The 24,780-nt window shown below is 38.8% G+C and overlaps 1 protein-coding gene across 5 annotated transcripts in view; it reads right to left on the bottom strand.

The window, feature by feature from the left end:
• USP8 (ubiquitin specific peptidase 8) overlaps positions 1-24,780 on the bottom strand; it is a 63,549-nt gene that overhangs the window by 6,737 nt on the left and 32,032 nt on the right. For 3 of the 5 annotated variants that reach the window (XM_079767475.1, XM_079767476.1, XM_079767477.1), the window contains 8 exons: positions 23,152-23,296; positions 19,175-19,337; positions 15,801-15,945; positions 14,911-15,128; positions 8,823-9,407; positions 5,543-5,629; positions 2,860-2,937; positions 2,183-2,445 (listed from right to left, as the gene is read on the bottom strand). In XM_079767475.1, the coding sequence (XP_079623601.1) occupies positions 2,183-2,445; positions 2,860-2,937; positions 5,543-5,629; positions 8,823-9,407; positions 14,911-15,128; positions 15,801-15,945; positions 19,175-19,337; positions 23,152-23,296 (1,684 nt within the window). Of the gene's footprint in view, positions 1-2,182; positions 2,446-2,859; positions 2,938-5,542; positions 5,630-8,822; positions 9,408-14,910; positions 15,129-15,796; positions 15,946-19,174; positions 19,338-23,151; positions 23,297-24,780 lie in introns of those variants that run through there. The other 2 variants (XM_079767478.1, XM_079767479.1) reach the window with 2 other exon arrangements.

Below are 24,780 nucleotides of genomic sequence, written 5' to 3'. Positions count from 1 at the left end.
AAATAAGGTTTAAATGACAAATGGCAGCAAACTCCAGGATGTGTACTATAGAAAACAGTAATCTTGTTAAGTGTTAATAACTTAGCTCATAAGGTACTAGGTCTTACTCAACATTTACCATCTAGGTGACACATATTCTGTGACCCTCCCATGAAATAAATACTTTTAACCTCTTTTGTGGGTCCATGGGTCTTATAGACATCCTGAGATAGATCTCTGCTTCTCATGAATAGGTAGAGTCTTCTAGTAAAGAAGCCTCTTTCAAACTCCGTTAAATGATTCTGGGAAGTTTAGTATTACCAAATGTTGAATTAAACAGAATACAAAAAAAGGAATACAACACACACACCTGGGTGGGCAAAAGTAGTTTATATAAAAAGTAATACATTAATAAATAATAATATAAGAATAAACTCTGTTTCATGTACTCACAGTTATAAACCTGTACATTACTATGGAGTATATCAAAGGAGGAAGAGGTTATTTGGGTACTATTCCCTAAAGTCGAGAGCTGTGCTGACAAATATGGTAGCCATTAGCTACAGGTGGATGGCTATTTAAATTAAAAATATTAATAAAAAAATTTCAGCTCCTCAGTTACACTAGTCACAATCCAAAGTAGCCACTACCACATTGGATAGTACAGATCCAAAACATCTCCATCATCAAACAGAGAATATTTCTATCAACATGTCTACTGGACAGCATTAGACTAGTGAATGCCTCTAAGACTTTGTCATTTAGGATGTCTGAACTACTATAGCATTAAGAAAAATCTTAACTGGTAGGTTTTTCTGTTATTATTGATCCTAATCATTAATAGTTCCACCCTGAAGGAATATATATATATATATATATATATATATATATATATATATATATTTAGATATATTTTTATTGATTTCAGAGAGGAAGGGAGAGGGAGAGAGAATCATTGATCAGCTGCCTCCTGCACACCCCCTACTGGGGATCGAGCCCACAACCCGGGCATGTGCCCTTGACCAGAATCAAACCCAGGATCCTTCAGTCCTCAGGCCGATACGCTATCCACTGAGCAAAACCAGCTAGGGCCACCCTGAAGGAATATTGAGAACCCATTGAACTATATTTCAATTGCTTTTCTTTACATGTGCTCAGGTGTTTGCACTCATTTACTCTTTCTCTGTTCAATATATATAAAAATACATAAAGTGCATATGTAATAGTCTTTAAAACTGTGAAATTAACAAGTTTTATTAAGAATGATGATGCGGCCGAAACCGGTTTGGCTCAGTGGATAGAGCGTCGGCCTGCGGACTGAAGGGTCCCGGGTTCGATTCCGGTCAAGGGCATGTACCTTGGTTGCGGGCACATCCCCAGTAGGGGGTGTACAAGAGGCAGCTGGTCGATGTTTCTCTCTCATCGATGTTTCTAACTCTCTATCCCTCTCTCTTCCTCACTGTAATAAATCAATAAAATATATTTAAAATAATAATAATAATAAAACTGATATTTAAAAAAAAAAAAAAAAAAAAGAATGATGATGCGCCCTGACTGGTTTGGCTCAGTGGATAGAGCATCGGCCTGCGGACTGAGGGGTCCCGGGTTCGATTCCGGTCAGGGGCATGTACCTTGGTTGCGGGCACATCCCTGGTGGGGGTGTGCGGGAGGCAGCTGATTGATGTTTCTCTCTCATCGATATTTCTGGCTCTCTATCCCTCTCCCTTCCTCTCTGTAAAAAAATCAATAAAATATATTAAAAAAAAAAAAAAAAGAATGACGATGCAAGAAGGAATTAAATCTCACCGGTTTTAATAGTGAGCCCTAAAATCTGTAACTAGATTTAGAGATTTAATAAGGTAAACTCAACAAGCTTATAAATTATGCTCCTTAAAGAGATTTAAGAACTATGAAAACTTTTAGGTAGTCTACAGCATAGTGTCTTAAAATGTAATAATGTATATATACCTTTATATCTACTTTAATGCTTATGATAGTCTTCTCTGACATATTTAAATTAGCACTTGGGAGAACAACCAAGGACATTTTAATCCAGTAATTTCTTTTTCCCTCTATGGTAAATAACAATTGCTGGTGAAGCCATACACAGAAATTTCTGACTCCCTGACATAAATAAGTTATGTTTACAGCAGTTCACAAATGTAGCAGATTATTCTAGTTTCAGGAGTTAGGATAAACTTACTTGTTTTCCCGATTGACTGTTGGAGTGACTGTTGGCTTCCTCTTCTCTTCCTCTTGGATGGCCTGGGTTATATCTGGGGAAGAGTAGGAGCGCTTCAGCTTGGACGGTTCCCTGTCCCGCTCAGCAGGGATCTGTGGCTTGGCTTTATGAGTTGGAGGGGTGGAAGGAAGTGCAGATGAAGGAGCCATTTCCGGTGGATACATATGAACTGAGTTGGTGGGTGAATGATAATAACGAAAAGTTCCAGTGATTGGGTCAAGAAACTTAGTTGGAAAAGGAGAAAAAAAAAAAAAAGAAACAGGTCAAAAAACAATGACCATTACGTGAACAACAACAACAAAAATCACTCAAAAGTATTCCACTGTTAAATTTGCTTTTGGATTAAAATATTCTGGATAGAATGGTGATAATCACTTCTGTAATTAAACTTCCAAAAAACTTTAGGTTTTAAATTACAAATGCCAGTAATGCTCATATATTATACCCAGCATCTCAGATTGGATACACAAAAATCTAACTCTGCTATAATTAGGAAAATGAGCTAAATCTTCTATAATGAAACAGAACTGAGTGCATTGAAAAATGCAGAATAAACAAAAAAAAACCTACCCCCTCCCCCCCCAAAAAATACAATGACCATATTATTTATTTATTTCTGTGCTAATTTTGAGTTTTACCTTGACCCAGCCTAAAGGCAGTCCTGGTACGATCCTCCCCATTTCTTCACTTCGTGCTCTTGTCAAAGGCTCCCGGGCCTAGTTTATTTATAAAAGAAAAAAAAATCTGATTTACAAACTTAAGCTACTTGTACCAGAGAACCAAAAGCCTTGTGTTGGTTGCCCTTTATATATTATCTACACTAATAATAGAGGAATATGCAAAGTGTCCAGGATGCCATCACAGTAACAGTAATGACCGAACAGCAGGCTGCATGAGGCAACCAGGCCGACGGGGGAAGGGGGGACAGTTGGGGGCAACAAGGCCAGCAGGGGGGACAGTTGGGGGCGATCAGGCTAGCAGGGGGGGCAGTTAGGAGCGCCCAGGTCAGCAGAGGGGGGCAGTTGGGGGCAACCAGGCTGGCAAGGGGGGCAGTTAGGGGCAACTAAGCTGGCAGGGGGGGAAGTTAGGGGCGATCAGGCTGGCAAGCAGAGGCAGTTAGGGGTGATCAGGCTGGCAGAGGGGGCAATTAGGGGCTATCAGGCAGGCAGGCAGGTGAGCAGTCCCGGAGCCAACAGTCCCGGATTGTGAGAGATGTCCAACTGCTGGTTTAGGCCCAATCCAGTCGGACATCCCCCGAGGGGTCCCAGATAGAAGGGTGCAGGCTGGGCTGAGGGGACCCCTTGCCCTGTGCATGAATTTCATGCACCAGGCCTCTAGTACTATCTAATAAAAGAGTAATATGCAAATTAACCATCACTCTGCTACACCCACCAGCCAATCAGGAGCGAGTATGCAAATGAACCCAACCAAGATGGCTGTGGCCATGGAGCGAGCAGAAGGCTTGGGTTTCCCCCGGCAATGGAGGAAGCCAAGCTTTCCACACACCCTGGATGGCCCAGGCCTCCACTCAAGGCTACAAAGTTTCAATTATAGAAGATAAATAAATCCCAACAAAAATGGCGGCAGCCACGGAGCAAGCATGAGGCTTGGCTCTGCTCAAGGCTACAAAATTTCAATTATAGAAGATAAATCCCAGATACCAGGGCCTCCGCTTGGGTCGCCGGGGGGCGTGGCCAGCCTGCAAACCACCACAGGCCCCTCGCCCAGGCTGCCCTATGCCCCAAGAGAACCCCCACCCTGATCCGGGACACCCTTCAGGGCAAACCAGCCAGCCCCCACCCGTGCACCAGGCCTCTATCCTAATAAAAGAGTAATATGCAAATTGACCATCACTCCAACACCCAAGATGGCTGCCCCCATGTGGTTAAAGATGGCTGCCCCCATGTGGACACAAGATGGCCACCACAAGATGGCCAGCAGGGGAGGGCAGTTGGGAGGGACCAGGCCTGCAAGGGAGGGCAGTTTTGGGCGATCAGGCCAGCAGAGGAGGGCAGTTGGGAAGGACCAGGCCTGCAAGGGAGAGCAGTTGGGGGCGATCAAGTCTGCAGGGGAGGGCAGTTAGGGGTGACCAGGCTGGCAGAGGAGGGAAGTTGGGGGCGACCGGGCCTGCAGGGAAGGGCAGTTGGGGGGGACCATGCCTGCAGGGGAGAGCAGTTAGGGGTGACCAGGCCTGCAGGGGAGGGCAGTTAGGGGCAAACAGGCTGGCAGGGGCATGGTTAGGGGGTGATCAGGCTGGAAGGCAGAAGCAGTTAGGGGCAATCAGGAAGGCAGGCAGGCGAGCAGTTGGGAGCCAGCAGTCCTGGATTGTGAGAGGGATGTCCGACTGCCCGTTTAGGCCGGATCCTACTTGGATCGGGCCTAAATGGGCAGTCGGACATCCCTCAAGGGGTCCCAGATTTGAGAGGGTGCAGGCAGGGCTGAGGGACACACACCCACATGCACGAATTTCGTGTACCAGGCCTCTAGTTCTTAAATAAAGCTCTTGAAAACAAAGGCAAAGATGTCTCATAAAAGACCTATTTCAAAAGTTGTGATGAAATATACATAAAATTTACCATCTTAACCTTTTTCTTTCCATCTTAACCATTTTTAAGTGGTAAAAGTATATTCATTGTTGCACAACCCACCTTCAGAACTCTCTTCATCTTGCAAAACTGAAACTCTGTACCCATTTAAACAACTGCCTACTCACCCCATCCCCAGACCCCTGGCAATCACCACTCTATTTCCTATCTCCATGAATCTGACTGCTTTAGGTACCCTATACAAATGGAATCACAGTTTGTCCTTTAGTGACTGGTATATTTCAGTTAGCATAACATCCTCAAGATTTATCCATGGTGTAGCATGTGTCAGAATTTCCGTCCTTTTTAAGGCTGAGTGATATTCCATTGTTTGTACACACCATATTTGTTTATACATTCATCTGCTGATGGTTACTTGGGTTGCTTCCATCTTTTAACTACTGTGAATAATACTGCTATGAAAATGGATGTATAAATATCTATTTGAGGTCCCGCTTTCAATTATTTTGGATATATATCCAGAAGTAGAATTCCTGGATCATATAGTAAGGCCTAAGTATTTTTTAATTTCGTAAAATAAATAGAATATACTATTGTACTTTAAATAAGAAGACAAACAGCATATAATCATGTAAAAACAAACACAAATCAGCTACCAGAGGTAGCAAAGATTCCCTCAGAGAGATTTTAAGATGGAGAATGAATGCTAGGGTAACAATTAACATATGGTATGTTATAATCCATGTTTTTCTCCACCCAAGGAACGACTACTTACTTTATTTCTTTCAGTGTCTTCCGTATTCTCTCTAAAAGTTCCAGTCTTTAGAATTCCACTTTCTGGCTGTCCTTTAATCTTAACAGGCTGTAAAATTATTAAAATTTCAGAAGTGAAAAAACAGTTGAATTTCCCCCCAATATACACACCTACCTAACATAAGCTAATATAAGCAAATTTACCAAACTGAAAATATAAAAGGAGAAAAAATTGAGGCCTCTGAAAAGTTTATGCAATTTTATTGTCAAAGGAAAGGTGGTAGAGCCCATGTGAGATTTCCTAATGCTAAAGATAAAGAACTAAAAATTTCTGGTGAGTCAGTAGGGAAAAAAAAACTGACGCAACTCACAGTGGCTTGTCAAGCACTGATTCATAATACATGGCGAAGTACAAGACATTAGTCATTAGTATAATTCACCAAGGCCTCTTTTGAACAATAAATACATATGCTTTTATTTAAACCTCATATGATTTTGGTTACCTTGAAGGTGACATGTTAAAAAAAAATGTATTAAAGGGAATGAAGAGATTGTAAAATTTTATACAGAGTGATATTCAAAAGTATAAAATACCATTTTACCTCCTCTTGGAACCTAGCATAATTTCTTTTACAAATTCACTTTAGCCTGGCTGGTGTGGCTCAGATGCATTGTCCCATCATCAAGATGCATCAAAAGGTAACCAGTTTGATTTCCGGTCAGGGCACATGCCACAGTTACAGGCTCAATCCCCAGTAGGGGCTTTGTAGGAGACAGCTGATGGATGTTTCTCTCTCATCAATGTTTCTCTCTCTTCCTCTCTTCCTAAAAAATCAATAAAAACATATTTTTAAAAATTCACTTTAATTTTATAGTTCATTTAAAAATAACCACAGTAAAGTAAAAAGTTAAAAATGTGTAATAATTTTTTTAGAGATAATTATTCATTTCTTAAAATAAATTTTTATTGATTTCAGAGAAGAAGGGAGAGGGAGAGAGAGATTGAAACATCAATGATGAGAGAGAATCACTGACTGGCTGCCTCCTGCACACCTCCTACTGGGGATTGAGCCTGCAACCCGGGCATGTGCCCTTGACTGGAATCCAACCTGGGACCCTTCAAGCACGCAGGCCGACACTCTATCCACTGAGCCAAAACGGCATATGTAATAATTTTAATAAAATTTATTCTAGAATAAGTTACATACTTTGCTCACTTTTAAAAGAAGCATACAATGAAAAAAAAATAGCAGCATACAAGGAAGGCAATCTTAACTTTTTTTTAATCCTATATAATAAAAGGCTAATAGCAAATTGTCCCCTTGGGAGTTTGACCGACCAGGAGTTTGACCGCTTGTTATGACATGCGCTGACCACCAGGGGGAGGTGAAGAACAAAGGAAGGCCCCAGCTGGCAGCTGGGGGAAGGAAGGCCCCGATTGGCCCTGATCACGGCCGGGCCTAGGGACCCTACCTGTGCATGAATTTCATGCAGCAGGTCTCTAGTGTGTTATAAGAAACATCAAACACTATATGTGGTAATCTCAGGGATATTTAGATCTGTAGGAATATTTGGCACCTATACTAAATGACCTCAGAAATATAAATGCTTTACATTCTTTATGTTCTTATGACTGCCTACCACTAAGTATAGCAAGATGGAAAGGAAGTCACTTTGGAATCTCACTGCATATGTGATCTTAAGCAAATTAACCTCTAAACTTCAATTTCATTTGTAAATAGAATACCTCATGGAGTTATCATTAGGAGGAATAAGATAATGTAGGGAAAAACATTGGTCTATAGTAGCTACTCAATGAATAATATTTAAATGATAAGAGCTCATAAGTTCTGATTCTCCTATGAATCAAGTATTAGTACATGGGCTTCATTTCTCTAACGTTGGACGTTTAGAAAGGTTACTGTATGGCAGCTATATTTTTGATAGCTAAGGTTACCAGATCAGAGTTGCCTGGAGAAGTGAGGCATTAATAATTGTTAACTTTGATATATGCCTGAACTGCTGCTTGAGAAGTATAGAAATGAACAATCTTTAAATATGGTATTTCACCTTCCATCAAAAGTCATTTTAACACTACCAAAATTTTATTTCCATTTAAATGTAGGTAAAAAAGGCTGTAACTATTCCTGCTATTATAGAAACTTATTTAGTGTTCAAAAGGGAAAGGCATTGTTAATTGAATAACAGAAAAAAATTGACAAAAAATGTCCTCATAGTTAAAGAAACCAATTTTGGGAGATAGCCCTGGGGCAGAGAAAGGCAACATGAATGGGGTTATTGCCAGTATTCTTGATTACATGAAGCAACAACAAAAAATGGCAGACCTGACAAAGAAAAGTTTTAAAAAAATCAGTGTACACAAAAATAAATGTTAGGCCATTTAGATATCACTGATTTAGGACATATTCTAGTTTAGATACAAAATCTATTATATAAATACTAGAGGCCCAGTGCACGAAATTCGTGCACGGGGTGGGGGGGTCCCTCAGCCTGGCCTGCACCCTCTCCAATCCGGGACCACTCAAGGGATGTCCGACTGCCGGTTTAGGCCCAATCCAGCTGGGACCACTGGCTCCTAACCGCTCGCCTGCGTGCCTGCCTGATCGCCCCTAACCACCTCTGCCTCGGCCCCGCCCCCGAGACTCAGGATTCCCTCCCTCTGCCTGGCTGCAGGCAACCGGGACCCAGGCCAGCCACAGCCGCAGGGGACCGTGAGCAGGCGGCTTTGCCCAGGGTGCAGCTGCAGGAGTCCGGCTTTTCTCCCTCTCCCGGGCCACAGCCGCAGGCGCTGGCGCCTGAGACCGCAGGGCGGGTGGCTTTTCTCCCCTTCCCGGGCGCAGGCGCAGGTGCCCGGGACCGCGGGGTGGGCAGCTTCTCCCAGGCCTGGCTTTGTCAGGAAGGACGTCTGGATGGTCGTCCAGAAGACATCCAGTCTAATTAGCATATTACCCTTTTATTAGTATAGATATAGATTGAGCACCTAATTCCTCCATACAGAAAGGAAGAGTGTACTTCAATCTAGTCTTTGATGATCACACATCAAAATAAGAAGAATATTGCTATTCATTTCAATTATTAAAAATATGTTGTATTTCACAGACTCAAAGAGCAATTCCATTTTCAACCAATCAAAGGAGAGTAAATGTAGAGGATGAGTACAAATCCCCCTCTACCAAACTACTCAGAATGCCTGCCCTGTTTATGGAATGCTCCTGGTGTCATCTTTTTATGTACATTTTATTTCACTTAGCTGACAATTTATACTATTTGTGTCCGCTTACCTTGCCTGAACTTGCATCTCCTGCCACAGAGGAATGGGGCACATCTCCCACTGACTTTTTCTGTACCTCGGGGGTGGGACACATTTCCCCCCTGTCTTCCACAGATTTCTTGGCATCGGTAGTTTCATGTTCACTTTTACTTTGTCTTTTTACTCCTGTTATTTCTCTGCCCCTCTTTGCTGAGGTTTCTTTATCTTCTTTCTTGGCCTGTTCACTCTCTCTCTTTTCCAGTTCTTCTTTTGCCTTTTGTTGCTTCTCTGTGATTTCATTTTCTTCAGCTTCTTGTTTCTTTCTGGCTTTTTGTTCCTGTTCTTCTCTCCTCAGTTTCTCTTTCTGTTCCTCTTGCTGTCTTCTCCGAAGTTCTTTCTCTTGTTTGTTTTTCTCCATTAAAAGAGCCGTTTCTGCATGAATACGAGCTTTTTCTTCATCTGTTAACATGGCAGTTGGAGGGGGAAGTACTGGCTTTGTGGAACGATCAGGAACAACTTTTCCATTCTGCGGAAACTGTTGCTCATGATCTGTACTTTCAGATTTTATTCTATGATCTTCAGGCAATCTGACTGCTGGTTTTTTAGTACGATCAATCTATAGCAACAAAAACAGAACAAAACATACTTTTGTCAAAATCCAGGAACTCATGTCTTGAAAGTAAGTTGTGATAAAAAAAACACAACCCATCACTTTATGGAGACATCTGCCACAATATCTCTTTGTAAACTACCCTCATGAAGCACTTGGCACTCTCGATTCCACACATTCAGTATATCCTGGTGTGTTCTGTATATGGAAGAGTTCATTCTAAAACATAAAACCTAGACCTGGGCATACCTAGACTTAAGCTCCATTACTACATATTCAGTTGCCTACTCAATAACTTCATGTGAGTATCTCATATATAACACAAACCTAATATGCCCAAAATTGAATTCCATGATTTCCCCCAACAAACATGGTTATCTTGTGGATATAAACACTATCAAAACAGCAGCTCAAACTAGAAAACTGAATCTCATATGTTCTCCCCTGCCCTTCTGCGGTCTGATGATTTTCCTCTCTCTCTCCCTCCTTCTCCATTAGCAACAGCCAAGTCCATGCCAACACTCTCTTACATAGCTTCCAACTAGTTGCCTCATTCCTTCTCTTGCCTCCCTTCTATTTCTCTACATTGTGGCCAGAGTAATAATTTTAAAACACAAATCTATGTTCTTCACCTGCGTAAAACCCTATTTTAAACAGCAACTCACTGTACCCAGATTACATCTAAAATCATTACCATGGTGGTCTCACCTCTGCCTCTCTCTCCAATCTTATTTCATACCATCCTATACACCAGCCATACTTTCCTTTTCACACACATCCCATTCTTATTGAATATGTTGGGGTGACACTGGTTAATAAAATTATAGATTTCAGGTGTATAATTCTACAATACATCATCTATATATTGTAGTGTATATTCATCTGTATATTCACCACCCCAAGTGAAGTCTCCTTCCATCACCATTTATCCCCCTCTACCCCCTTTACCACCCCGCAACCCCTTCCTCTCTGGTAATCACCATACTATTGTGTCTATGAGGTGTTTTTTTTCTTTGCTTATTCCCTCTACCATTTTCACCCAGCCCACCCTACCCCCCGCTTACAGCTATCAGTCTGTTCTCTGTATCTATGAGTGTTTCTATTTTATTTGTTAGTTTATTCTGTTCATTAGATTCTACATAGAAGTGAGTTCCTATGGTACTTGTCTTTCTCTGACTGCCTTATTTCACTTCATATAATGCTCTCCAGGTCCATCCATACATTCCTCTTTTATTTTTATTTTTTATTCATTTTTAAAAAATTGAATTTATTGGGGTGACATTGGTTCACCAAACTATACCAGTTTTAAGTGTACAACTCAATAAAACACCATCTGCACACTGCATCATACACCCATTTCCCCAAGCAGTCTCTTTCTGTCCCCATTTCCCCAACCTCCACCTACCCCCTAATCCCCTTCCTCTCTATCACCACTCTGTTGTCTGTGTCTTTGTGTTATATCTATATATATAAAAGCCTAAGCAACCGAATGACCGGTCGCTATGATATGCACTGACCACCAGGAGGCAAATGCTCAATGCAGGAGCTTCCCCCTGGTGGTCAGTGTGCTCCCACGGCAGGGGTGCCGCTCAGCTGACCAATGGGTGCCAGACGCCAGGCTCACAGCTAGCGAGCACATCTGTGGTGGCACGAGCCTCTCCCGCCTCAGCGGCAGCGCTACCAAGTGGCGGCGGGCAAGGCGGGGCCAGGATGAGTGGGAGTGGCGTGGTGCCTGGCCTGGGCTCGGGCTCCTCCCTGGCTGCCTGCTGCTTCGTGCACTACTACATCCCTTGAGGAATGTCCGACTGCCAGTTTTGGCCCGATCCGTGTAGACCAGGTTGGCATCCCCCGAAGGGGTTCCGAATCACGAGAGGGCGCAGGCCAGGCTGAGGGACCCCACCAGTGCATGAATCCGTGTACCAGGCCTCTAGTGTGTGTGTGTGTGTGTGTATTTTTTTTTTGCTTAATCCCTCACCTTCTTTCATCCAGTCCTCCAACCCTACTCCCCTCTGACAATTGTCAGTCTGTTCTGTGTCTATGCCTGTTTCTATTTTGCTCATCAGTTTATTTTGTTCATTAGATTCCACAGATGAGTGAGAACATGTGATACTTGTCTTTCTCTGACTGGTTTATTTCATTTAGCATAATACTCTCCAGGTCCCTCCAATGCTATCTCAAAGGGTAAGAGATCCTTCTTTTATACAGCTGCATAGTATTCCGTTGTGTAAATGTAGCCGTTGTGTAAATGTAGCACAGCTTTTTTATCCACTCATGTACTGATAGGCACTTGGGCTATTTCCAGATCTTGGCATTGCAATGAACATAGGGGTACATATATTTTTTTGAATTAGTGTTTCAGGTTTTTTAGGATATATCCCATAAGTGGGATCGCTGGGTCAAGAGGCAGTTCCATTTTTACTTTTTTGAGGAAACTCAATACTGTTTTCACTAGTCTGCATTCCCATCAACAGTGCACGAGCGTTCCCTTTTCTTCAAGTTCTCGTAGCACTTGTTTGTTGATTTATTGATGATAGCCATTCTGACAGATGTGAGATGGTATCTTGTGGTTTCCATTTGCATCTCTCTGATGATCAGTGACGATAAGCATTTTTTCATGTGTCTATTGGCCATGTGAATATACTCTTTGGAGAAGTGTCTATTCAGGTCCTTTGCCCATTTTTTAATTGGGTTGTTTGTCTTCCTGGTGTTGAGTTGTAGAAGTTCTTTATATATTTTAGAAATTAACACCTTATCAAATGTATCACTGATGAATGTACTCCCATGCTGTTAAGTTGCCTTCCATTTTGTTGATGGCTTCTTTTGCTGTGCAAAAGCTTTTTAGTTTGATGCAGTCCCATTTGTTTATTTTTTTTCTTTGTTTCCCTTGCCTGAGGAGATGCACTGGCAAAAAAAATTTTGCTACAAGAGATGTCTGAGATTTTACTGCCAATGTTTTCTTCTAGGATTTTTATGGCTTTGCGTTTTAAGTCTTTTATCCATTTTGAGTTGATTCTTGTTAATGGTGTATGTACCTGTCCAATTTTCCTACCACCACTTATTGAAGTCTTTACTCCTTTGTATGCTCTTTCCTCCTTTGTCAATATTAATTGACCATAAGGCGTGGGTTTTTTCTAGGCTGTCTACTCTGTTCGACTGATCTATATGCTTGTTCCTCAAAGATGCTATGATCCTTCCCAACGCAAGCTTTCATATTAGCTATTCATCTAGATAATTCCCACCACAGCATTACATCTTGGTGTACATATCTTTCCTTTAGAAAAGACCAAGTACCCTGATATATATACCCTCCTAATACCCTATTCTTTTCCCTAATAGTACTTACTAGAATTCTGATTAAATAACTATAATTATTTGTTTAAAACCTTCTTCCCTCCTAGAATATAAGTTTCAGGAGGGTAGAGACTGTGCTGAATGTGTCATAAATACATATATTGTTGTGAGAATGAATAAAATATTCCTAAGAGATAAGATCCTAAATACAAGTTGACTAGTAAACCACTTAAATTCCTGATTTAATGAGGTAAATGTTTATTATTTCAATTTAACTGCATACTAACTAACCCTACAAAATCTTTAGAAGTGATGCTGGCATAATTTTTTGTGAGGACAGTTTACTAAAACAAAAATGAGAACTTACAAGAATATCTTCTAGTAACAACCTGCATAGTGGTCCTATAAAATGGGTTGTATGTTTTTCCACTAAAAAATGATACCATAGGAAGAAGTTAGTGGAAAAAAAATCATTCCTTTGTTCCTCACTTCTCTTTTTGCCCTATCACTTAAAAAAAAAAAAATCTGCCCTAGCCAGTTTGGCTCAGTGGATAGAGTGTCAGCTTGCGGACTGAAAGGTCCCCAGTTTGAATCTGGTCAAGGGTACCAGCCCACAACTATGGGCTCAATCCCCAGTAGAGGTCGTGCAGGAGGCAGCCAATCAAAGATTCTCTCTCATCATTGGTTTCTATCTCTCTCCCTTCCTCTCTGAAATCAATAAAAAAAATTATTATTTTTTAAAATCTATTCTCCCCTCTTGCTTTCTACATTTGAGAATGAAGTGGGAAGAACCACTATGAAGATGAGGTTAACTATAAAAGGTTGAATAGAAACCAGAATAAATGTTTTCATACACATTTTGGTACATCAATCCATTTTTCCTTAATCTTAAAAGCATATCTATGATCATGTTACTTTCAAGTTTAAAATTCTTTAAATGGTTTCCTTGTGCCTACAGGATAAAATTCCAATCTCATCCAAGTCTCTCTTGATGACTCTTGCCCATCTTTCCATTCTTACCTACTATTGGTCACCTTACTCAACAGTCAGCTGCGTCCAAGCATGTCAAAACTACTCACGAGCCGCAAAGCATGCTCTGAGCCTTTAGTCATACAATTTTCTACTGTCTTTTCCATCCTCGAATCTGACTAAACTCTTAAAGCCCAGATAAAAACTCTGTAAAGACATCCCTGATACCCTCAGTCAGAATTTCTTTCCAGTGACTACTAGAAAAGTTATGATATTCTGCCTTATGCTATGGCTGATTTTGTATAAGACTCTCCTAAACATCAGACAGAATTCATGGCTTAATCATATGTATAAACCTTCATGTTGTTTCATATAGAAAAATCTTCAAAATAAGTTTGATAAATTGCACATATCTCAAAGTCACAAAGGAATAAGGGTTCAATAACATTGATTAAATTGAAAAAAGTGCAATAACATAAGCTTTAAAAATTCTAAAATTTTTTATATTATTATTGTTAATACATGCCTGTTATTTATGTGCCAAATTCTAAGGAAACAAAGCATTGTTTCAAAACCAAATACTGACATTACATATTTATCATCTGTAAGACAAGCTATTTGGGAAAATACTGTGGGTTAAATAATAATACACCAAAAAAAAACCAAAAACAAAAAATCAGAAAACTTGAAAGAGTTGTTCAAGTTCACTGTGGTAATAATAAAATCTTTTATTGGTATTGCCTGCAGTAAATAGACCGCCAGCTGGGTTTAAAAATCCTTCCAGTTATCTATTTTAATACTGCTGTATTAAATAGAACTGAATTATAATGAAAATATTTTATAGCAATAAAGGTACCAAAGCATAGAGATTCTTTTCATTGATATTTTTCTTTTTAAAATATTAAAGGTTATATATAAACCTTCACTTCTATCCTACATATTTAAATAAAAGAGACAGCCCTGGCCAGTGTGGCTTAGTTGGTTGAGCATTGTTCCATGCATCAAGAAGTCACTGGTTCGATTCCCCAGTCAGGGCACATGTCTGGGTTGCAGGCTCGATCCCCAGTAAGGGGTATGTATGTATGAGGCAGCCAATTGGATGTTACCCTCTCACACTGATGTTTCTCTCTCTTTCTCCCTTCCTCTCTCTCTAAAATCAATAATAAAAACGTGTTTTAAAAAAAGAAGAAGAAATGAATTGGGAAGTAACAGTATGAAGATGAGGTTAACTATCAAAGAAAATTCATACCTGTGGAAAATTCTTTACAATAGGCACTGGCTGAATTATGGGTGAAACATCAGACTTAGAAGTAACAATTGGTTCAATTGAAGTTGATAAAGTCAATTGTCTCATTCTCTCATCTTGATCATTTATGAATTCTATATTTTCACCCAGAGGAAGAGATGGCATCTGTGCAGTAGGTTTAGAAGGAACTGGTTCTTCCAGTGAGGGATAAGTAAAATCCACTAAAATCCCCAAAAGAATAGTAAGAAATTAAAAGAACAGCAAACCCCATAAACAGTACTGACATAACTCATGCATGCTGTATGTGATAGTTAGATATAAACTAAATGAGGTAATAATAGTATTAAAAAATTAAAAATTAGGGGACTCTTTCCCCCTCCCCACGTGGGAATCTGTGCTGTGAGATTCTTTCCCCTTCCCCATGTGGGAGTCTGTACTTGTTCTTCAATAAATTTCCACCTTTGCTAAAAGTAAATATATAATAAAATTTAAAAATTAGCCCTGGCTTGATTGGGTGTTGTCTGGCGCACCAGGAGGCTGCCAGTTTGATTCCCCATCAAGGGCACATGCCCAGGTCGTGGGCTTGATCCCTGGGAGGGGTCGTGCATGAGGCAGCCTATCGATGTTACCCTCTCCCATCCATGTTTCTCTCTCTCTCTCTCCCTCTCCCTTCCTCTCTTTCTCCAAAAATCAATAAACTATTCTTAAAAAAATAAAAAAGAATTAAACATTAACTTCCAGTCTATGAACATCTTGTATTTTTTATGCCTGAAAACAAGTTACTAGCTAATAGGACAAATGCACATACAATCAATAACATTACCTTAAGAACATAAATAATTTAAAGTTTATTTTACTGAAGCAATTGTAATAAAAAATTTTCACATACATACATGAGATAGACACCTCTTCATTCTTGCCTCGTGGGGGTGGAGTGACTTTAGCATTTGTTGTGTACTGGGGATAACAAAGAAGCCAGTTTTCATAGCCTCCTTCTAAAACCAAAGGCTCATTGCGCAGGACAGTTTTAGTTTCCCACTATAAAATAAGGAAATAGTGTTTTTAATATGGCAGCTAAGAACACAACAAACCTGAATTTAAAAATTGCTCTTGAAGATTTATCTTCTAACCGATAAAAAAAAATAAAAAATGAGCAGGCCCTAGCTGCTTTGGCTCAGTGAATAGAGCGTCAGCCTGCAGACTGAAGGGTCCCAGGTTCAATTCTGGTCAAGGGCACATGCCTAAGCTGCAGGCTTGATCCCCAGTAGGGGACGTGTAGGAGGCAGCCAATCAATGATTCTCTCTCATCATTGATGTTTCTATTTCTCTTTCCCTCTGAAATCAATAAAGATATATTAAAAAAAAAAAGAGGGCGGAATTAAAAATTCAACATTAAATGAAACAAATGGGTAGATCAGATTTTTAAAGCCAGACAAGTAATCAATGACCTCAGAAGAAAAATAAAGTAAGTCTATATGCAATAAACCCATCCATAACCTCACTATCCAGAGATACCACTTTAATATTGCAGTTTATTCTTACTTTTCTACAAAGATACACACATTTTTAACATCATTTTTACAAAACAACGAAACTTTTATGATGATGCTTTTATCTTATGTCTTTTATTAATAAAGAGCTGTATGTCATTTGTAATGACCAGCTAATATTCTATTTTATACACACATGTAAACACACATACATATACACCAAAACTGAATTCATCATTTGAACACTTATTGTTATTTTCCCCAGTTAATTATAAACATTGAAGATCCTTCCTTATAAATGTATTCACCCAATCAACTCCATTAGGGAATATCCCCAGAAGTGTAGGTGCCGAGCCAATGCACATGAACATCTTTATATTGCTAATCTTTGAAAGGATCCTCAAAAAGTATTTATTTTTGTAGAATAATATCCCAGGAGTAGAACTATTGGTTTAAAGTTTGTTAGATGCTGCCAAATTGCCCTTCAAAAGGACAATACCAATTTTTATACTTACTAACAGTGTATGAGAATGCCCAATATAAATCTTTACAATTTTTCCAAACTGGTGGGCATAAATGCTATTTTAATTAGCATTTATTAGTGAAACTGAACATCTTTTAATATGTTTATTAGTCATTTATATTATACTAGAGGCCCAGTGCATGAAATCGTGCAGGGAGGGTCCCTAGGGCCTAGCCTCCTGTGATCAGGGCCATCTTCTGCCTGTTCACCAGTCCCCAGGCCGAACGCCGGGCTGTCAGGCCGTTGGGATCACCAGCTCATCCCCAGCTGCTCAGGGGCTCAAGCCTGCAGGAAAGCTGGCAACTTCACCTCCATCATGTGCTGGCCACTGATGGAACGCGCTGCCCGCTCGGGGCCGCTCACGCCGCCACTGCTGCTAGGGCTTGAGGCATCCGCCCCGGCGTGAGCGGCCCCCTGCTTTCCCGCAGGCCTGAGCAGCCGGGGATGAGCTGGTGATCCCAACAGCCTAACAGCCAGCCCAGTCCTCCTGCCACCCACCCGATTCCCACGTTCACCATCACTGATCCATCGGAGCCTGTAGGCCAGGGGCAGGGACCGAGAGGTCAGCCATTCAGCCAGCTCGCCAGTCCCCAGTCCCGCCCAGCCCCGCTCGCGGGCTAGGGGGCAGGGACTGAGAGGTACTCAATGTGCCTCATGGTGACCGGCCGTTTGGTCATCAGACACTGGCTTTTTATGTATAGAGAAAGAAGATGACACTGGCTTTTTATATATATAGAAGATTATTTAATCTCATCTTTTGCCCATTTTTCTACAGAGTTTGCTATTCTCTTAGTAAACAGCAAATGTACTCTGAATATTTAATAGGTCTTTGTCATAAGTTACAAAATTTGTCCTGATTTTTACCTTGTTTATGAAGTTTTTGACACAGATATATTGACTTTCCTTAATGTGTTTTGCTTTAGGATCAAGATCATGAAAACACTTTTTCCCCCCCAGATAATAAAAATCCTTTTTCCTAGTAGTTCATTGTTTCAATCAACATATTTATATTTTTGACTCATTTGGAGTCTAGTATAGTCTAAGAAATTAAGGTAATTTCTTTTCTTTTACTTACTGGCTAGCCTGCTGCTGTCCCTAAACCATTCATTTAAATCCATCTTTTCCTCACTACTTTGTTACCTTTATCATACACTAAATTCTCAAATATCTTAGAATGAACTTTATGAAATTGCTTCTTTTGTAGGTCAATACTAGTTAAATATTGGCACTTTCATATATCAACCTATCCTTGGGTATATTTCTAGATTCCCTATTTTATTATATATATATATATATATATATATATATATATATAATTGATTTCAGAGAGGAAGGAAGAGGGAGAGATAGAAACATCAATGATGAGAGATAATCATTGATCAGTTGCCTCCTGCTTGCCCCCTACTGGGGATCGAGCCCGCAACCCGGGCGTGTGCCCCTGACTGGAATGGAACCTGGGACCCTTCAGTCCACAGGCTGACACTCTATCCACTGAGCCAAACCAGCTAGGGTTAGATTCCCTATTTTAAAGCATGAACTGTTTCAAGGCTTTTAAGATTGCCCTCCTGGAAGAAGACAATGTTCCATCAACTGACCCTCCTTCCAGCAGGTAAGTTTTATTCTTACCACATTCTCACCAGCATTCAGTGCCATCATTGTTTAATAATTTAACAAATTAAACTGATTATTTTTATCTTGGTTCATCTGATCAGTGAAAATGGTATTCATTCGTTCAATTTGAATTTCTCTGATTTGGCCACTTGTATGTTATTATCACTTACATCTCCTTTTCTGTTTATGTCTGAGTCAACTACTTATTTTATCATTTCATCTTAATTTTCTTATTTATTTGTAAAATCTCTGGATTTTAGGCAGATATCTTTCTGTTTGTCTCTGTCTTCTTACAGTGTTTTTCCACATCTAAGTTTTTATTTTATGAAGTCAAATCAATCTCTTTTTTCTTAGTGACACCTTCCTTTGTCCTTGTTTCATAATCTAATTCTTAAAACAAAAAATAACTTTTTTTCAGGTAAGTTCTATTTCTGAAAATTCTAATATTCTACTTTAGACTGTTATTTGGTATTTCTAAATGTTATTTGGTATTTCAAAATTAGTCTTTATATCTAAATACCAAAAAAATCTACAACCAAAGCATAATGGATCTTCTTGTCCTTAAGATAAACTAGTCAACATAGCTTTCTAATAACCAGAGAAGGCTTGCAATTATAGTAAACTAATAAGGAAACTTGCTAACCTTGAAAAGTGCATCTTTCAGACTCCGTAGAGTTGTTCCAAGTTGTAAATCTTTTGTAGAACTAAACCAGTCAAGAAGTACCACATAATCCACATTCCCCCTCTTCTTCCATTTGTCTTTAGAGTCATCTGGGAGTTTTGCTTCAATCCAACTAGCAGTGATTCTGAAATGTATTAACATTTATATTGGGGCAAAAGTAGATGAGAGGTCCTAATATACTAACATAAGACACTGAGTTTTGTTCTCCAGTCTGTATCACACCATAGGAAAGTTTAAGACAGATTTCTTTCTAAGGTCAGACTGTGTGTTAAAGATACTAAATACCCTAAAATGTTTATTAACATTGCAACTGCATAATATTTGAATATATTTTAGTATTAGAGACTAAAATTTTGACCCTTTACCAAAAAATGGGGGACCAAACTGAAAACAGGAACCCTTATGAGCATCTCTCAGCCAAGTATAAACAACTGGAAGATCATCCAGGCAACATTATTTATATTTCAGTTCTGATACCTATAATTAATAGTTAACCAAATACCCAAATATTTATTTAACAAACACATACAGCATTTATTACGTGCCAGGTACTATTCCAAACGCTTTATTCTGAATCTCACAACAATACTCTAAAGTAGGCATTGTTATCCTCATTTTATAGATTGGGAAACTGAGGCACAAAACATTAATAACCTGCCCAAGGTTACAGCTGTGAAGTGAAGCCAGAATTCAAACTCAGGCAATGTGGTTCATGTCCAAGCTCTTCGCTGCTTTGTTGTGTTGCCTCTTACATCATGAACTGTGAATATTATCAACTCTATGATAAAGTATGCTGTTCATTTCCTCTTTTGCTTACGGAATAGCTGAAGTTCTTCCTTAAGTCCTTACAATGGGCCCGCACATGGCCCCTCCCCCAAATCCTACTCTCTCAATGTCCTCATCATTAACTATGTACTTGCCCCTTTACTCCACTCCAGGCACTGGCTTCCTTTTATCTTCTAGTATGCTTCCCTCAGATAATGCATCAGTCATTCCCCTCATCCCCTCAAGATTTGCTCACTAGTATCTTCTCAGTGAAGCCATACTGGATTAACATTTTAATATTCACTCCAACATACAAGCTTGACACACCCATCTCCATAGCACTTATCAACAGCAGACATATTTAAATTTTATTGACAGCCTCATCTACCTCATCTCCCTGTTAATCCTATATAATAAAAGCATAATATGCTAATTAGGCTGGACGTCCTTCTGGATGACCTTCCAGACGAAGCCGGGGCTGTGAGGGCCGAGGCAGAGGCGGCCGCTGCAGTCCAAGCCCCTTGCACAAATTTCATGCATCGGGCCTCTAGTAAAATATAAGCTCCATGAAGCGAAGATTTGTTTGTTCAACTGATTTAGTCCCAGCACTGAGAACCATAGGAACCCAGTCCATAGCAAGTGCTCTGTAAACATCTGCTGAATAACTGAGTCAGTAAGACAGATTTGCTCCTCCAGGTAAGAAACTCCATATTATTTCTAACAAAGTACCTGGGCATTTATTTAAGTGACGATACTGGCAAGCAAGACAGGACTGGTGAAACTTTATTCATAAGTAAAACTAAATGGTGTTAAGATCATTTTTTAAAAATCCTGTATATAATAATGTTGGTTACTTTACCTATTAAATATATATATAAAAAAATAAGAAATACAAAATGCCTCATAATAATTCGCATCTGATATATTGAAATCAGAAGAATGCTTAGTCAACAAAGAATGAGAAAAATTGAAATGTGATATTCTTAAGGACTATTTTTAACTACAGGGATATACTTGCCTAAATACTTTTTATCTAAAAACTCAAGATTACTATTCTGTGGAAAACAATAGTATCAACCAGTATCATCTTCACACACTGCTACAACTTTGCTTTACCTTGTCTACTATTTAATACTTTAATTATTCGTTAATTTAATTGAAAGTGATCCTTAACTTAAATAAACTTAATAGAAAAATGTATATTCCTATGTACATGGAAAAATAGAATCATATCCAATAAAGGATAATCCTAAAATTAAAACAGATCACTAAACTATGCTATATTCACCCAATAGATCACCATTTAGCAATAATAAACAAATAAATTACTATAACACATAATAATATATATGACTCTCATAAACATTAGGTTGAGTATAAAAAGCCAGACATAAAAGGCTATTGATTATAGGATTCCATTTATAAACTATAAAAACAGATAAAAAGGAATCTATTCTAAATTGGTGGTTCCCTGGGCGGGTCGGGGTATGGGTAGCAACCAACAGGTGGCTTATGAGGACCTTTTGGAGCGATGATAATGTTTCTTGGTCCAGATACTAACTCAATGGTTGCATTCCATTTTTGACAATTCACTGGGTTAAATACTTACATAAGCATTCTTATCGTATGAATACTAACATTAAAAAACAGACAATGAAAAAATAGAGTTATCACTGTCAGGTAGCTGTAGACACTGCTGCCTACAGAAAGCTCTGAGGCCTGCTTGCTAGTAAGAAAGAGAGATTAGCAAATATTAAAAGGTAATGCTAGCACCAAATTGAGACTTCTTTTAACTAATTCAGGACTGAAACAGAAATTAAAAGGGAATACTTTTCTTGGTATGCAATTCATTGTTCTTTAATCTTCAACCTAAACTCACCTTGAGTTTCTCAGTAATCCAAATCCTACATTTTGGGAAACAATTAAACTCAATAAAAACCATAAACTTTTTGTTAGTACAGATTAGACTACCCAAAGAGTAATTGTAACTTTCTTTTTCTTTTCAAATCCTGGGAATATAGTCACACCTACTTGATTAGACTAAGCACTTGAACCTCATATTTAAATAGTGTAGTTACTAATCTGTTTGGTGGTTCACAGTAGAGGAATGATAGAGGGAATGGCAGAGGCCACCTTGTTTTGTAAAAAAGTAAGTCATCCAGCTACACTAGTTAATTTAAAATTCAGATAAATAAATAGCTAGATAGATTGATACACAGTAGACAGATAACATATTTACAATGCATGCTATTCTTCAGGTCAAACATTTAGCAAACATCTGCAGTACACCAAATATCATGCAAATTTTATTAATTACCTAATTTACAAAATATCTTCTTAATGTTGTTAGTCATAGAATGGACCTACTCCAAGCCCATAAACTAAGACCCAGAGAGGTTACATAATTTATATATTACTCAAAATAGTGAAAATAACCTTGGATCTGAAGTTTTAATTCTGTCACTGATGAGATAGTTTCTAATATACAACATATCCATGCTTGGTAACTTTAATTTTATAGGTTAAAAGCTTTTTTATCAAAAAAGAAAGAAAATACATTTTTAAGTTAAGTCCTTACAAATGCCAGGCACTGTGCTAAGCGTGTGTGTATAAAATTTCTCAAACTTCTCAAAACCTCTGAGATAAATACTATTATTATCCCCTTTTATAGATGGAAACATGGGCTTAAGAGGTTAAGTCACTAGCTAGAAATAAGGTAGCTAAGAAAAGACATAATCTCACCATAATCTGCCTTTAAAGTCTTTACTCTCTCTCAATGGCTTAGTTATACACTGTCTTCTTCAAAAAAGTATTTGTGTGCTCTTTTACCACAGATAATAGTATGGGAAATTTCCAATTAAAAACAATTTAATTAGTTCACAATTTTAGTCTATTTGATGCATATGTTTCAAAAGCTCATACATAAAAAACAGTACAAGCAAACACCTGGGGAGAGAGAGTACATAAGGGCGGCTTCATTTCTCTTCTAAGACTCCAAATGCCACAGACAGGAGAGAGCACCCAGACTAGGTAAGGTGTGCCGTTATGAGCAAAGAATGAAAAGGTCAATGGGAAAAGAAAACACTATTACATCACATTTAGATTGGATGCTAATAATTAACATTTACTACTCTCCACAGTTTACCATTCTATCTAAACACACAATGACCCACCCTGGATTGATGGCTTCTTCAGGAACACTTAGAGAATCTGAAACATGGGAATCCTGATAATCCTGCATTCTTCGAGCATCCATTATAATCAAGCTGATGTTTTCATCCATCATCATTGTGTATAGTTCCTTTGCTGTGATTGATCCTAGGAATCAAGAGAGGTAATATTAGTGACAAGTAACACCCAGTTCTGTGTGTTATCTTTCACTACACACAGGGCAAGCACAGCTTTTTCTAGAAGAGTGAAGTGTACTGGGTGTTACATACTTGCTTTTCCATCACACTATTTATTACCTTTTAAACTAATATTAAATATAACATGCATTTTTGACATTTACCAAGAAACTAACTCAATGCTCTGTTTATAAAGACTTAATAAAATTTGCTGTTAAGTTTACAATTATTTCTGGTGTTGGCTATGTTACTGGTTTAAAATAAAGAAAATTAATAAGTGTATCTCACAAAAATATTATATATTTTTTAGTTAAGCCATTTAAAAAATGTCAATCAGAAGAAACTTCTATGGCTCAAAAATTCTTGAAAGGGTCTAAGTTCTTTAATGGGGCTTTATGAGAGCTATTTTAGATTTTCAAGTATTCCCTGAGCAACAAGCCAAAAGCCTGTTATTTGTGTTCCATGAGAGGGGTTGGCAAACCATGGCCACCTGTTTTTACTGGAACACAGCTGCTATACTCATTTGTTTACATATTGTCTATGGCTGCTTTCACACTACAATAGCAAAGACCACATGGCCGCCCCAAGCCTAAAGTATTTACTATCCAACCCTTTAATATTTAGCCAAAATAAATATTCCCTATGTTGCTATTTTCCTCTTCCAGCTTCTACCACCTGAAATAAAAGATCAAAAAGCACTACAAGGGAGCTTAATATGGGAAGAACTATTTCTTTGGTAGTGAGCTGTGAGAAGAATGTAGTCACATTATCTCCTAAGCTAAAATATCTAGCTACTGCCCTGGCTGGTGTGGCTCAGTTGGTTGGAGTGTTGTTCCGTACACCCAAAGGTGGTGGGTTCGATTCCTGGTCACGGCACATACCCAGGTTGCCAGTTTGATCCCTGGGAGGGGTGCATATGGAGGCAACCAATCTATGTTTCTCACATGGATGTTTCTCTTTCTCTCTTCCTCTCTCTAAAACAAAAAAAAAAAGCATATCCTCAGGTGAGGGGAAAAAAAACCCAGCTGCTAATAACCATCCTACTTCCCTTTCTAACCATCAAGATTATTTTGACAACAAAAGAATCTAAACAGGTTGAGACCAAACCACTGAGGATAATATCAAAGCAGGATGAGATATAAAGGAACATACAGATAAAAACAAATCTCAGAATGAATTGGTAACAACGTCTAGGAAGGTACTTTACTAGGTTTAATTTTTATTGTTGTATGGCAATATTTTAAGTAAATAATTTATTTTAGTGTTACACAATTAATATTTAACCTTTTGCACTCGGATGTTGAGTGTGACTCGACACGGTTAGCATCGGTAGAAGCTCTTTTTATACTCTTTGAATGTATCAATAATTTGAAATATAAAAAAAATCCAAATAAATAAGTTTGTATGAAAAGAAACTCCAGTTTTTTATTCTACTGCCGCACTTTGTAAAATCTG

This window comes from Cnephaeus nilssonii, assembly GCF_951640355.1.
Source record: "Cnephaeus nilssonii genome assembly, chromosome: 4".
Classification (NCBI taxonomy): Eukaryota; Metazoa; Chordata; class Mammalia; order Chiroptera; family Vespertilionidae; genus Cnephaeus; species Cnephaeus nilssonii.
This window is presented reverse-complemented; position numbering and strand designations above follow the sequence as displayed.